This window comes from Corythoichthys intestinalis, chromosome 21, assembly GCF_030265065.1.
Source record: "Corythoichthys intestinalis isolate RoL2023-P3 chromosome 21, ASM3026506v1, whole genome shotgun sequence".
In the NCBI taxonomy this organism is placed as follows: Eukaryota; Metazoa; Chordata; class Actinopteri; order Syngnathiformes; family Syngnathidae; genus Corythoichthys; species Corythoichthys intestinalis.
Genome location: NC_080415.1, coordinates 40720691 through 40737365, shown reverse-complemented (window position 1 = coordinate 40737365; position 16675 = coordinate 40720691). Strand labels below are relative to the sequence as shown.

Sequence of the window (16675 nt, the reverse complement as noted above, 5' to 3'; positions counted from 1 at the left end):
GACGTCTGTAAACGGGAGTTTCCAAGCTAGGCCGGGGCCTTAATACGCCATGAATCTGCTATGGCAGCTTATAGACATATTGTTCTATCAAACACAACAGTTGTTTTGGCTTAAAACACAGCAGTTTCTTTTAAAGAGGAGTACAAGAGCAGAAACTGCTTTTCCAGTCTTGTCTGCGTTTTCCGCCATATATTCTTTATTTCTTAAGTACCTTAAATGAATAAGTGAAAGTGACCGCACCATCGTCTGATAACAGGATCTTGACTTTCATTCCCATCTTGTTTCAGTCGACTCCGCGGAGGACTTTCCCCTTCCGCGCGTGTCATCGGGGCCGGCGGAAGATTCAGACACCGGCTCGTTACGGCCGCCTCTCAAGTAAGCGCCCGCTCTACGTGGATCGTCTTACGACGCGAAGACGATTCTCATCACTTATTGTCATGCGCTTCAGCCGTCACGACTTTGACATTCGCCGTATCGACGCGGCCGTGTATTTCAGTACGGATTCCGGTCCTTCGGCGCCGTCCGCCCCGCTCGATGGAACGCTGCCAGACTCCATGAGCGTCGGTGAGAATTTTGTTTTTTTCTGTTGGTCTGCTCTTGCAAAAATGCGTGCTCAAAATGGGTTCAACATAAGTCAACTTTAATGTTGCTAAAGGTGCTGTGAGATGCGACAACGAGTGACTTTAAAATGGTAGCAGGCCATATTTTTGAAGCAAATCCATTCAGAAGAGGCATAACCTTTAAGTTAGATCCTAATTAGTCTGGCCCACAAAAAAAAAAAAAAAAAATCTCTGAATGAGCGGAAGATTTTTGCAGTCTGCTATCCATAGCAAGGGCATAGGTTTTCACAGGGACGGTAGGGACATAACACTAGCAACTTTTCAGATGCTCCAATTGTCCCCACCAACTTTTAAGCAACCTTATTTGAATGATAAAATGCGTTCAGCTATAAATGTAATTATTAAGATTGTCTTCCCATGTGTTGTTAGGATAGAATTGACCCTACCATTATTAAGTGAATTACTTTCGTTATGTTCAGACTTACATTTACCCATTTTCATTCGCTATTTAGTAGTGCCAGTGTTCTGCCAAAATCTCCTACATCGGCGAAACGTCTACATTAGTCGAATTTGACTCCCAAAGTACTACCGTGCGCTCTAAACTTGTTTAGGTACATACAGGCAGAAGGTACTAAAAAAAACTGCCTTAAGAAAATACTTGCATGTAGTTATATCAAATAAGGACAGTTTAAATACGCTACGTGACTAATGTGGTCCACTGCCTCCAAGCTAACACAAAAAAACACAATGGTTAAAAGTATGAGAGGGTAATACATGCAAAAAGTATTTTTGAGGCAATGAAAAGTTTCCTTAAAAGCTAAATAAAAACAAAAATAGTGAGTACTCGCTGCTTCTAACCGATGTGCTCATGCACGCGGATGCTTGCGCAAGCGTGCTGAGCATTGTGTAGGACGTTTTGCCGCGTAGTAAGGAATGGCCGAACACCGGTCCATTTTTTTCCCCCTTAAACACACGTTTGATTGGCTGATGACTAGAACCCCCACATTCACACAATCCCGACAGAAATGCATGTCAATATGCCTCCGCCCCATTCGAAGAGGAGTGATATTAGAAGTTTTCTTTTCTGGCCAGCAGTAGCAGCCGCCACTGTAAGTAATGTAAAAAGATGTCGATGTTGTAGAGGTGGGGAACACACCACTAATTTTGCTACTGAAAGTCCAACCAGCATCAGAGTTAGCATAACATTAAACTGTGTGAACTTGCTTAACTGTAAAACTTGAGTAGAAAGCTGCTTAGAGAGGTGTCTTCCTGTGTTTTCTACTGTCAACTTTAATTCACCTGTGCATTTTGTGCATTTATTCAATAATTAAAATGTATTTATTAGAGGCGTGCGAAATTTCCGATTCTTAGATTCGGCGGTGGAAGATTCGAGAACGATTCACAAACATCCAAATTCCGATTATTGAATTATACCAGGTAAAGCGGAAGTAAAACACAGTAGGTGCGGTCTTTGGGATGCAATGAGGAACGGACCGAGAGTAAATATCATGTTCAACTCATGATGCTAGATAAAAAAACAACCATACCTGAATGCGGCCGACAGCCGCTACAAACAACGCCCAGTTGCTAGTTGCTACAAACATAAGGCTACAGTAGATATCATATATATGTAGAACTAGATGCAAAATGACAGATGACGGCGGTGTTAGAACATGTATTATTGAACAGAGATGTGAAATGACAGACTTGCCGGCGTTAGTAAACAGCCGCCATCTTAAAGCAGTACTTCTCTAGAAGGCTCTTTTGTAGCGAACCTAATTAACTAAAATACTCCTAAATCGGCAAAATCTTGTCTTGAATCTATCTTTAAATGATGAAACCGTTTTAAAACTTTGACATGTCAAAAGGGAAATTATGGAATAACGGGAGCAATTTTAACAACTGTAACGGTTGATTCACAACATTAAATTAACTGAATGTAGTTTAAAGCTGCTGATACTGAACGGGGACTGGAGTATTTTACCTCCTGTTACTCTTGTATATTTGTTTACTGTTATATGTTAACTTGATACTGAAATAGTAGTTTGGTTTAGCCTGAGAGAATTTTTGAACAATTTTGGAACTAATGCACAAAACATAAAAAAAAAAAAAAAAAAAAGGAGGGGGGTGCATCAATAATCGTTTTATAATTGAATCGGAGCCTCTGAATCGTAATCGAATCGTTAGGTGCCCAAAGATTCCCAGCTCTAGTATTTATACATCATTTAAAAAATAGCTTTTATTTTCAGCCTATGCACATTTTAACCCCCCGCCCGCCCCTAAAAACTTTATAACCACAACTACTCTAAATTTCCTCCATATGAAGCAAGCATTTTGAAAAATGACTTTCTTCCTATGAAAATTATTTGAACTTTTTTCATTTTTATGTAGGAACCAGCCATTTTTGAGAAATGTACCTAATCTGTTTGGTCTTTTTAATGTCCCGTCCCCAGCAAAAAGTGTACATGCAGGTTACGCTGTCATAGCGTTCCTACCAGTTTTGAGACCAAACCTACGTCCTTGATCCATAGGCACGCTATTCCGTTCTGTCATTCCGTTGACACGTGCTAGTTAGCGCAGCACTAGAAAGCTAGCCGTGGTCCTTCATTCACACTCAGAATTGCTGAAAAATGTTCCCTGATGCATTGTTTTGGATAGAATAACTAGGAAGACGGCCAGATTTGAGTGGAGAATTTTAAAATGACGTGAGTGCGGTCATTTTCATGTTTTGACATTTTGTAGGAACGTTCAAACAAGCACAAATTCAAAACAATGGTGAAAATACAACAATGAAAAACCAGGCAAGGAGGGGAAAGTCCAAGCTGATTTTTTTTTTTAATCCAGCTGGTGGCACTGCCGCTTCAGCGAATAGGCATCGGCACGGCCTCCATCTCTGAAAGCGATGTCAAGTCACGCCTTTTGTGGCAGCTGTGAGATTGCAGATGTAGAGTGAGAAAGAAAATCACAATCCCTTGATGAGCCTTGTGTGGGGTCCGGGCTCATTTTAGCAGATTTGTAAAAGTTCAGTCCATAGAGAAAGACTGATGGGATCGGCACAGTTGCTCCACGAGCTCTTTACAAAAAGAGAGGCGGAGCTGATTAATTCCCTTTTACAATATGTAAACCAATCACTTTTTGGGTGTTGACCTGTCAAGACTGACCTGAATTTTTAATCAGCACCAAATTTGTTGACCTTGTTTTTTTTTTTTTTCCGACGTGCTTTGTAAACCTGATAAATATTCCAAAAACAGCAATCAAATTCTGTAAATCTCTCTTGAAAAACATCCCGGTGGAATTAGAGTCAAACGGAAGCATTTATTTCCTCTTCCTCCTCCCTACACAAATACACTCATTGGCAATGTCATTTGACAAATCCCTCTGTGTTTGGCTCGACGTACTCAAGTCCCTAATGGCGCGGCTGCGGCACCCGCTGCGAACGCGTGGTCGTACTAAAGGTCACTTTTATTTCTGGCTCGCTGGCGCGGAGCTGTATAGACGCTCCTTATGTCCGCTCTTCACCTCCTCCTCCTCCTCCTCCGGAAGCCAAAGCAGGCCCTCAGGCCCAGGGCTGCAAGGAGACCTACTTGTATCTGGGGCGCCACCGACACCCCACATTAGTTATGAGAACGGGCTAGTGGTCTCTGTAAATTGTAGCGCACAGAAAAAGTCAGTTCATTTGTCTGGTGATTATTTTTGGACATCTTGCTAAAATCCGTAGAGAGTTGGCATCCCACGGCATAAGCGTGGCTGGTTTTTAACATGTTTTATTTTGATAAGCTTCCATTTAAGCTAGAATTTGGACGGCAACCGGTGCCTGAGCGACTTTTTTTTATTACTGGTAGGGCTTTAAATAAAAACAAACAAAAAGTCATATTTTGAAGTCAATTTTTGACTCCTCTGCTTTGAACGCACATGTTTGAGTGCCATTAACGGCGCCTGACGTCTAGGTCTGCAGCTATCGATTATTTTAGTAGTCGATCAATCGATGAACGAGTTTGTTAAACTAATCGAGTCATCGGACCAGGAACATAAAAAATTTAAATACCTGAGCTGAGCCTCAAATGTTATGAATAAATAAATAGATAAATAAATAAATAAGGACTTATAGACAACAAAAGAACAATTGACTAACTTACACAACAAAAGTCTGCTAGCTTAAATGCTATAAAACGCTAGCATTTTTTTACAATGTTCTTAACAGATGGTTCAGACGCATATTCCCATAGAAAATGGCTAAATATACCTGTAAACTAAATCACAAATGCATTAAAAACATGAGCTCAAACAAAAACTTAGCTTATGTTGGTCTTAACATGGAGCAGCTGGATTCAGCCATGTGAAATGAGGCAGACTAGAGGGCAGTGTAGCCACCCAAATCAATAAATTTAGATGCAAACACCGTCAAAATAAACCATTACAACCCCACTTTAATTAAACGAATACTCGAAGCAGCAAAATTGGAATCTTTTTTTCCTAATCGAATATTCGAGTTAAACGATTAATCGTTGCAGCACTACTGATGTCCAATATATTTTTGACTGTAAAGGAATTCGGCCTCCCGTCCGAGCTGCTGGAACGGTTTAAAGAATGCCCCACCGAGAACAGGTTGACCATTTATTCGTCGACAGATATCAAAAATCATGGCAAAAACAGACGACGGAGAGGCAATGCTGGATCCAGGGTCATCAAAACAACGAATACATCGAAATGTCCCTGAGAAGCGAAAGTTGTTCGTCTTTTGAAAGCTGTGGTGGAGTGGGCCGGGCGGAAGGCGTGTCTGGCTCTTATCTTGGGCTCATCCTTCTGTGGCAGGTTTGGGCGGTCAAGTTCGTGTCACCTTTCGTGGCTGGGTCGTGGTTGCCACAGCAACTGGGGTTCGGCATGCCTTGACGTCTAAGGCGCCGAGCTATCAATTTGTTGTCTTGCTAAGGCGGGGGTGTCCTGACCCCACCGAAGAGTTCCTGACGTCTTTTCCTTACCTTATCAGGCGAGGGCTGATCAGCTGGTCTGCTTTATGGTGTCAAAGGGCATGGAGTAACATCTCCTTAAACTATGGTTAAATGCTTTACCATAGTGAATGTGCTAGAGCTAGACTAACGCCAACAGTTATACGCTGTCTGCGAGAAAGCTACCTATCCCCTTCATCTAGGAGGTACGAATGAACACTTTGGTCAAAATGAGTTGGTCGTCTAGCGCCGTCAATGGCAACTGAAAGAGATAGTACCTTTTCTCGTAGGCACCATTTGTTTGCATTATTCTAACACACTTGATAGGATAGACATTTAATGATAGTTTAATATCATAAGAATTATAAGTTATAATACACAGAAGCACTCCCTCGCAAAGCAGGAGGTCAGCGCTGAGTCATCAGTACATTCCATATCAGCCCTCGCCTGGTAAGCAAAGGAAAAGACGCCGTCATCATCTCTTCAATAGGGCCAAGACACCTCAGCCTACCAAAGCAACACCCGAGAACAAGAAGAACTAAGTTTGATAGCTTTGGCGCCTCTCAGACGTCAAGGCGGGCCCAACCTCCCAATTCAGTTGCCTCATTAACCACGACCCAGCAATGGTGACACACGGAACTAAACGGCCCAAACTGCGATAGAAGATTATTCTTAACACACCCTTCTTCCTGCCCACGGCCCACCCCTCGGGAGCCTTAAAATAGACTGAATGTTTAACTAAGCATTGTCATTTGTTTCTCAGAAACCTTTTGTTGACTTGTGACACGGTGACTCTGAATCCTCGCCTGGGTCCCATATGATTGCTGTCAACTCAGAATAAATGGTCATCTTCTGCTTCGAAGCCTTTTTCCCAGCTTTCAAAATGGAGTCAGTACAAGGGGTTAAGACTTAAGGTGAACGCGTGGAGTTTGGCCTTTTGCCCGGGTTGTCGGGTTTCCGCCGGCCCGGGCCGTTGGAGCTGCGCCAGCGCGAGTCCGGCGGTTCGGCTGGCGTGATTCCGGCAGTCTGGCTAAAATGTCAGATTCCTTCACAACCAGTTTGTAGAAAATGTTGGTCTTTGGGATACAAAGTAATGCGATCGATGGCCATATTGTCACAGCCCGATTTGATATGATTGAAATTGTGCAAATTCCGCTCTTAAAACGGGATCCAGCGCTGACTTTGTGGTGTCTTTTCAGCGGAGCTGCGACAGGCCATTGTGGCCATGATGAGCAGGAAGGATGAGCTGGAGGAACAAAACGGGTACGTGAGGAGGTTAAAGAGCCTTCTTATCTGCTGCTCGCGACGCCAAATGTGCATTTATAAGCCCACGTGCACAGCGGAAGCTGTCGGATAACCTTTTGCCTTTAATACGCTGCTCTTTTTATCAAGACAGTGAGGAATTTTAGTGCTGACTCGGACGGAAACGGATGACTTTTGTTTAGTTCGAGGCGAGGCGGCTTGGATTTAAGCAGACGGCTGTCACAAATAGTCCACCGCAACAATGATGCCAATTGGTTTTGGATATTTCACACTGCAGACTGATGGAACTTTCTAGCTTTATTGTCACGAAAAGGATATTTCGTTGGCCTCGATCGATCGAATTAGGCCATTTACATGTCAAGCACGATTCCGCAATTCATTCCAAATCTCGAGCTACTGCTTTGTTTTAAAAACACCATCTTTTACACTTGATTCCGATCCTCCGAAAATCTCACCTAAAAGCTTGGAGGCGTCCGTGATAATTACTAAGCTAAATGCAAATGAAAGATTAAAGAATAGAACCTAAACATTCGGTTTCAATTTTTTTTTCTTCAGTCGTTTTCTTTTTTTCAGACTGCAATACTTTTGACCTTGATTTAACACCATACGGGGATGGATGAGATCACGTTTTTTCGAGCGCGTATGGTGAAAATTGGCTCGTGTAACGAGACCCATTTTCTCTCGTGACGATACCCGTATTGTGAAAAGGTTGCTCGTACCGAATTGGGTAAGCTGGTGTAAATGGGTCGTATACATTTCCGTATTTGGTTGAGTCCCTCCATGCTTGGGAAAAGACTTATATTTGTCCGTTCATCAGGAAGGTTCATCTCAAAGGTGATCGATAGCTACTTATTCAACACAGAATTCATACAAGCACGTCTTTCTTAGACCTCGTTTTGTGCACTGTTGCTTCCAAAACTGACAGAAATCAGGAAAAATCATCCATTCCTAAAACCTAACTTACTCATTTTATGAGTACGAAATCAGAATCGTCTTATTAGGTGTACGGAAACATCTCTTTGGTTTTAATAAATTGATGGCATCATCTGGGACAGCAAACTGCTTCATGCGTGCGTATTCCCTCGTAACGCGGTCCACTCGGTGTATTTGGCAGGTCTCTTCGTAGTCTGCTGGATGGAGAAATGGAGCATTCGGCGGGTCTGAGGCAGGAGATTGAGCTGCTTAAGAAAAGGCTGGCAGAAGCGGAAGAGAGACACGCGGCTAAGGTCCAGGCTCTTGCCAGGTAACGTGCCCTCAAATAACCTGAAAAGAAAAATGACATTTCCTCTTCCTCTGGCCGAGATGCAAACCCATGAGTTTATCGCGAACGCTGTCGGTCAGTTGAGCGGCGTGTGACCGAGCCGTGATAGCAATTACTTTACATTCGAGTGAGTTTCAGTCATTTGATACTAAAAGCAAATATATGTATTCTTTTTTTCTAAAGCAGAAATATTACAGTTTTGTCTGATACCACAGAAAAATCGGTGCAAAACTATGTGCTAATATACTGTAAGTGGATTGGGAGCAATGTTCCCTGTAATTCTTCATGTGTCTGAGCCGACACACAAGCTCCCTGAGCAAACTGAGAACCACTGTGAGCAACATCAGATACTGTATGTACGCTGTGGCCACATACCAGCATCACGCCTGTTCAAAACCTTGGATCAGTGTTGTTTTCGTCAACGACTACTGTAACGAAAATATTCTGCCAACAACCAATTTTTTCATGAAGATGACGAGACAACAATGAGCTAAAAACATGTTTTGGGAGACCAAAACGAGACTCGTGCCACTTGTCGTCTGACGAGATGACAACGAGACGAAAATGCGCCATAGTTTCCGTCACATGTTTACATCGTGCAACATTTTATGTGTAGTTAGCCTGCATCGTAGCAGTGTCTGGTTGTGTCACTGATGTGAAGGGCCGCTGCTCTCCAGTCTCCAGGCTTGCACTTACAGCTTGTTTTCTTATCTTTGCCAGACAAAATATGCAATGTTGCTTGACCCTTTAAAGGTCTATGCTGAGTGACCATTACACACTAAATGTAACTTATAGCGTTAGCATTCGCGTTCAACGCTGTGCTGTGCTCATATTAGCATTAGGCTAATGCTAATGGAAAGGTGTTTGGTAAAAATTGGTTTCAATTGCTTTCTAGGCAGAGAGTTCACTTACTTATTCCCCCCCTCCCTTCTGTCATCGTTTGCATGCTATCCTCATTAAAATATGAAAAGCTATAAATGTTTGGATGGTTTTTTTTCAAGCAGAGTTTTTTCATCTGTGTGATTTTGACAAATATCAGATCACATTTGATGATTTTCTGCAGAAATGTGAGAAATTCCAAAAAGTTCAGATAATTTTTCATTATTATTATGATATATATTATATTATATACTGATATATATTATATCAGTTCTGAAATTAGATATGAATTAATACTGTAGCGATTGCAAAAATAGGCAGTGGAATGTTGCTTCTGTAAGTCAGCACAGGGGTTTAGCTCACTTTTCACTCTATTTTTCTATGCACCCCACCAGGTCATGCACCTCACAACTGTATGCAATTGTGGTGTAGTAACCGTAAGTGAAATTTAAGTGGGGCCGAAAAGTGTCATTGCATGTAATTGACTTTCATATATATAAGTTGTAAAGCAATAAAACTGCAAAAAAACTGCAAAAAAAAAAAAAAAAAGAATATGAACAAAAAAATATATTTTTATAATGGGTCAAAACTATTTTTCCAACAGATCAAGTGACTAGCACCTTAGACGGCGGTCATTTGCTTTGCATATAATTAAAAAAAGAAATTGGGGGAGGGCAATTTTATTTTTCAAATGATTTTTTTTCTTTGATTTAAAATATTTTTGATTTGAAGCAACTTTTTTTTGTGATTGAATGATTTAGACACTATGGGTGTGACAATATATCGAAATGGTGATACAGTATATCGTGGTACTTTGCATCCCAAAAGGGTATCGATACGCTCATGCCAAGAATCGAGATATCGTTTTGAAAAGGTATCAATGTTTTATAAAAAAGAAAAGGGAACCTCCAAGTTGCTACCAAAATCTTACTACCGTACATAATAGTGTTTCAGTTAACTCAATGGCAGCCATTGACAGTCACTGTTTCCGATTTTCAGGGCATTTACATGTCACTTTCTGTTCATATTAGGGCATTTACAGGGAACTTCCTTGTGAGTTTGAGTGGGATTCCCGGCTCACTTCCTGTTCTGTAACCCAAAATCAACAGGAATTGCCCATAAAATACCCCAAAATCAACAGGAAGTGACTGAAAATCAACAGCTAATGACCTAAAATGACCTCCTTGCCTGGCATTAATTGACTGCCACTGATGGCTATAGAAGTGGGAGGGGTTAATTTGCTGCCACCCTCCCAGTTCAAGTGGATTGGACATAAACTTACAGCAGCAGGTCTTGTTTTTTCTGTTTATTAGTTGTTTTGTAGTATGATTTCTTGACCAATGTATCGATTATCGCTGTATTGCTATATCGTGAGATCATCGTTATCGTGCGCTTCATATCGGAAATCGTATCGTATTGTATCGTGAGGTACAAAGAGGTTCCCACCCCTATTAGACACAAATGTCCTACCCATAATATGACCCAAACACAAAAAGGATTGCTTCGAAGAAAAAAAACTTTTTCAATGAAAAATGAAGTGTTTTTCAATCTTTTCGCATTCAAAAACTTTTTTATGATTGAAATATTTCTTTTTTTTATTGAAGTTATTTTTCTTTTTGAAAATATTTTTTTTTTTTTTTTTTTTTAGGCAACTTATTTTTTAATTGAATAATAAAGACAAAAATGTCCTTGCCAAAATGTGGCCAAACACAAATCCACATTACTTCAATCAAAAACTTCAATCAAAAAAAAAATCATTCAAAGACAAATAGCTTTCACATGCATTTTTTTTTTAGTTTCAAATTTATTTTTGCATTCAAACACTTTTTTTTTTTTTGATTGAAGTGACTTTTTTTATTGAATAATAAAGACACAAATCTCCATATGGCTCTGCCCAGGGGATACAATTTTTAACTGGGGTAACTACATTGGCACGACACCGGCGGGCATACCATATTCAATGGATGACAATCTTGGCGAAAAGTATTGCCTAAGCAGCCTGATTGAGAATTCCCCTCAAGAATGATGGGAAACAAAAAATGCTCATTGACACTGCGTTTTGGGGTCATCAACATGTTGTGCCCCCCTCCTGCCCCAAAAGTCAAACTCCGCTTATGGTAGTAACCCACCAATGGGAGCGTCGCGCCACCGTATCAAACGCACCAATAAGAGCGTCGCGTTGGCGTATGGAACGCACCAATAGGAGTGTAGTGCTGCGGTGCCGACAGTAGTCCTAGTGACACTACAATATGTTTCTGTTGAATTTTGCATCGATTTTCTTGTGCGTCGAGTTTGTGCAAGCAGTGAGCGATTGCGCACGCGTGGGGAACATTGATTGGGAGGAATTACTCCAACACTAGAACTTTTGTAAAGCAAAATCTTGACATGTAAAAAATTCCCAAGCGTGTTGAAAAGTGCGAATCTTAAAAGAGATGAAAAGGAAGCATCTTCGTCACTAGTTAGCTATGATCCCCGGCGCCTTTGGCTGACGCAACGTGGAACGAGAGCGAGTGATTCACTCTCTTAAAATCACAGGCGGCGTTTGAAATGCAGAGGCAAGGCCTTAAGGTTGCTCACGTGGGAAGATGATAGTGGAAGTCATGAAATAGAGCTTGTTTTACTTTGCGATGCGCTGAAAATACGACTCGCGTTCCCCTTCCAAATGAATTGGACGTCCAGCTCCGTTGCTGGCAGTGAACATTTTAGTAGAAACCTGTTGTTTCTGTTATTAAACATTGAAAAGATTCTCGTTAAGTTCAAGTAAGCCAAGAAATGTGTAGGTATAGCATAGTAACACTTTCCAGTTTGGAGCCGACCGCAAACGCTTTTGAATACGTCACGATTTTCCCATTTTAATGGAGGGCAAGGTAGAAATGGCCCCTGGCTCTATCTGGTCGGCCACAGGTGACCGTGACACAGAGCAATGTGCATCTCTGACTATTCTGTCGTCAAGGGCTAAATCTCAAGTGGCGCTTTTTCTCCTCAGCCAAATCTGTCTCGATCAATAGCGGCTATAAATACCAGCAAAGGAGTATCTAGCCGCCACTGAATAAGGGCTGGAAGCTGTCACTATCATTGGGGAAAAGAGGCCACATGTATACCGCAAGGTTATATCACTCATTTTTCCTCAGTTTCGTTGAGACACCAGTCATCAACAATCATGACGTTGCAATAACCGCCAGTAGACGCACTTATTACTATGATCTAGTGAGGTGGGTTTTTTTCCGGCAATCGCTGTTTAAAAAAAAAAAAAAAAAAAGAAATATATTTGTCTTTATATAAGACGCTTAACATACCCTAGATGTATATATATATATTTTTTTTTATAGCACAATGTCATCTATATGAACTGTTGTTATTACACTATAACCTATTAGGTACATTGACATAAGGCCAAATAAATACTTAAACATTCTGACTGGAAAAACTTACAGAAATGAAGTTTTAGCTATTTTTTTACACTTTAAAACCTTTGACTATTTATAGGGCAAGTTGCTGAAAAAAGGACATTTTAGCTATTATTATTATTATTATTAAATCATTGTTGTATTTTTCAAATATTTTTGTATAATTAGAAATATTTTACCAATACAAACAATGCTAATAAATGCTAAATTAATGAAATTAAACAGAAACAAACTCTTGTTATGCCCCCAAGTAGCATTTTTAGTCTTATAGTATTTAACTCATTACATGCTATTGACGGCAATAAGATTTCAAATTCATTTCAGGATATTTTTACTGGATATTCTTTTTTCCCAAATAGCTAAATAAATGGCTTGAGAAGGACCAGTCAGCCTGGTGAGGGGGTATTATTCAGAACGAGGAAAGTGTGACGAAGAGAGTCGTAAAATGTCATTGTTTGAGTCTTTCCAATATTTTTACAGGATATTCTTTTTATCCAAGTATTTTTCCCCAATAGCTAAATAAATGGCATGGTCATGACAAATAATAGTCTTGTACTAAATGGAATATGAAATAATAACAGAGCCCTCCGCAGGGCTAACGTTATGTTAGCAAGGTACCGTAACGTTAATCTTATTTATTAGCACTGAGAAGTCTACTGCTTCAAGATGGTGGCCGTTTACTAACACCGCCGAGTTTGTCATTTGGCATCTCGTTCTATATACATGTGATATCAATGAGACACATCAAACACTACCGCCTTAGCATCATGCGGGCGTAGTTTGTAGCGGTTGTCGGCTGCAGTCACATGTTATTGCTTCCTCCACTACGCACATGATGTCAGCGTGTTGTCACGCACTCAGTCTTGACCTCATTCACTCCCAGCCATTTTCACCGGAGCAAGGCCCTTAGCTCCCAGCCGTTTTACTGGATTTTGACTGATTTTGCAGGCCCACAGAAAATTCTGTTCTTTTGCTATATAAGAATGGAACCCACCAAAAGAAAGATTAGACTCTCTTCTTTCTGCAGGAAAAAAAGTTAGTTCTTTTTTCCATTCTTTAGAAATCGGCATTACAAAATAGCTTAGTTTGAGCAATTTTCCAATTTCTGATGAAAAAAAGAGAAATTGAGCTTTTTGTGAAAGCATACATTTCAAACATAGCTTTGACTTTAACACAGCTATTTTTTTTGCTTTAGTTACATCCCAAACATCTGAATGATGTTTTCATTTTACAAAATAACATAAACAACAAGACTTTTGATAGCAAAGTAACAATTTATTTACACATAACTAACTGAGAGATGATGCTGTTGTGGCCGCGACAGCCGTGGTAAACTTTTTCCTCATCGCCGCATGTCTCTGCTCGGTGAGCAGCACGGACTCAACGGCATCGTCCGCTGCACCGGTGGTCCCGGTCGTTCTGCTCTGTCGTCCACCGCCTGGCATCCTGGACGTCTTCCGCCGGCGCCAGCCGTTCGTTCCGTTGAATCGTGTTGCGGGTCTTACCAAATGCGCTACTGCCCTCCAGTGGCCAGCTTTATTGCCTAAAAATGGATTTTCAGGGTTGTGCTTTGTAGCTAAATTGAATAAGAACCCAGAGATGTCTCTTGTGAAAAAAAACATAGAAGACGTATTTTTGGAACACTGAAACAATTAAAAATGGAACGTATTTATACATTTTTGGGAGCAAATGAGTTAAAAGTAGTCCGGGCAAAACGTGATTCTTAGAGCTGGCCAAATGAAACGATTCCTCGAGGCGACTAAAATTACTTGGATCATTTTTTTGAACTCGAGTTATTCGAGTGTTTGTTTCAGCTGTAATCGACACGTTATTTCCCAGTACTCCCTGATACCTACGACGTCATTTTCGGCACCGCCGCTGCAACGACACAAAAAATATTTCATGTGCAATGTGAAAGTGTACAACCTCCTGGGCATTGCCATAGATAGAATTTAGCAGACCTACTGCTCACTTTGCAAGTTACTCACACGCTAAAGATTGTACACGTTCAGTAGGTGAGCTATTACTCACTTGCGTTGCCAAATATACCATGAAAACGTATGATTGTTCACACATTGAACCCACGCTCCCAAAGCCCAGGAAACACCATCCCCCTTTATTCCAACACAGCACATCGGCGAAGAAGACTGATAGAATAGCGGACAGAATTTCTTGACTGACGTTGCACGGCATTGGCGAATCAAATAGAACTTGCCATTGCCCGGACATCTCTCTGTCAATGTTGTGACAGAAAGGGAGTGAGCTTGATGACTTTTTAATCATAAATCATGATCAGCTTGGGTGACTAAGAAGGAAGAGACATTTGCTTTTAGTCATAATCGGCGATACTGTGATCACGTTGTGAAAACATTGAGCCGGTGTTAAAACAACATCGAGCCGAGTGAGTCATTCTGGCTCGTTCTGTTTCAAAATATTGCTTTTGGAATTTGCAGCGCAAATAAGGATGTTTCAAAAGATTTGGACGCAAGTGACTCAGTCTGCGGTGACAATGCTTGTCGTTATTTTAAAAAGATGTCACTGTTTGATCACCAAAGTTTTCCAGTGGACAAACATTTTCCTCTAGAGTAGTGTCAATGGTAGGCATTCAGAGGCGGTTAGAATCAATTGGACATCTATTGTTGGCAATGGTTGGCAATTGGAGAAGAAAGACCCTCATTGGTTTTCAAGAATGTTGCAATCACATAGTGTTGCTGTATTTATTGACAGAATTGCTTGAGTGAAAATTGGCATAGTCTGTACGGAAGAGAAACGTCCATGACAGTGCGAAAATAAACATTATGCTGCTGGTTTCTTTTGACACAAATGAAAGGCTTGTTATCACAGAAATGCCGTGATTATTAAAGAAATATGACCTTTTAGCCAGATTGCCGGAATCACGCTGGCGCAGGTCCGGCGAGACACCGACAACCCGGCCAAGAGGCCAAACTCCGCATGTCCACCTTTGACTTAACCCCTTGTACTGACTCCATTTTGAAAGCTGGAAAAAGGCTTCGAAAAGCACGTTGACCATTTATTCTGCGTCGATAGCAATCATACAGCACAGAGGGATCCAGGCGAGGATCCAAGGTCACCTTATCATCAAAAGGATCCCGAGAAAAATGACAATGCTTAGTTAAAGATTCAGTCTTTTGAAGGCTTTCGCAGGGCGGGCTGTGGGCAGAAATAAGAGTGTGTTTGGGCGTTGTTTCGGATTATTTTCTGTTTGTGGATTGGACAGGAGTATTCGGGAGTGACTGTTGTTAGGGCAACGAGGGCTGTGGATTTTGCCACCTCAGTGTCAAAGGGGCTCTTGGAGTCTTGTCAGTCGTGTTATCAGTTGGCTAACGGGCGTTCTCCGGTGTTCCTTGTGTTGGGACAGGGCGTCCCGCCATTTGTTCTGGACTGTCCGGGAGAACTGATTGTGAGAGTTAGTGGTGCAGACGTGGGCTTGTCAGCGTCAATCTTGCTCAGTCAGTTGCATGACGCACACGTTGGGCTTCCGTGATAAGAAGGCGTCATGTATCTCTTATGCCCTATATTCTGCTTGTTTTCCTTCAACTATGCTATAAGTGCAATTTATTTTATATTGGGTGTGTTACAGTAATACAAACAGTCAAACAATAAATACGAGAAACGATACTATGCCCTGATTGATTATATTAAGTGTTAGAATTATGCAAACAGTCGATCGGTAAATACGAGAAAAGGTGCTATCTTCTTCATTACCCTTGGTTGTAAGACAAGTATTGGCCCCCCTCCCACTCAAATTTGGTTGAAAATGACAGCGCTGTAATGGTAAAAAAAAACAACAACAACAACAACAAAAAAACTAATTCTTGCATGAAAGGGTTAAACAAAAAAGTTGCTGTATTACATTTTAGAGTATGGAGTGGAGCACTTTTGAGTTGTGATTGTTTTCTTCTTTGTGCCAGCTAATGTGAGCTATTCTATATAAAGTATAATGTTTCTACTATCGGCTAGTACATCCTTTTTCCTTCAGAGAAATGAACAGTAAATTGCACTCAAGAGCATTATTCAGTGGCAAGGCATCTTTCTACCTCCCCTTTTATTACTTCCAAATAAAAGCTGAGCATTGTTAAAGAACAGACACTTTTCTGTGTTTATTGTTCATTAAGACCACTCAAAAGCATGAAGAAAAAAAATGTTAGTGGAGATGAAGAAGGGAAAAAAACATCACCTGAGGGTTTTGAATAAACTTTGCCAATTAATGGAGGTAAAGTTCAAGCATTTTTCAGCTCTTTAAAGATATGGAAAACGGTGTTTCCCCCTTCTTGATTAGTTTAGTAGTTTGGTAGAAACTTTACCCTAGTTACTAATATTGCCAACACTAGTGTTAGC

At 40.9% G+C, this 16675-nt stretch overlaps 1 protein-coding gene across 3 annotated transcripts in view; it reads left to right on the top strand.

The window, feature by feature from the left end:
* Positions 1-16675, top strand: part of snx29 (sorting nexin 29) — a 162824-nt gene that overhangs the window by 20263 nt on the left and 125886 nt on the right. For 2 of the 3 annotated variants that reach the window (XR_009061722.1, XM_057825552.1), the window contains exons 10-13: positions 288-375; positions 449-564; positions 6706-6769; positions 7884-8012. Coding sequence is in view for 2 of the 3 variants with exons in the window: in XM_057825552.1 (XP_057681535.1) it covers positions 288-375; positions 449-564; positions 6706-6769; positions 7884-8012 (397 nt within the window). In the remaining variant the exon portion in view is untranslated. The remainder of the gene's footprint in view (positions 1-287; positions 376-448; positions 565-6705; positions 6770-7883; positions 8013-16675) is intronic. The other variant, XM_057825553.1, reaches the window with a different exon arrangement.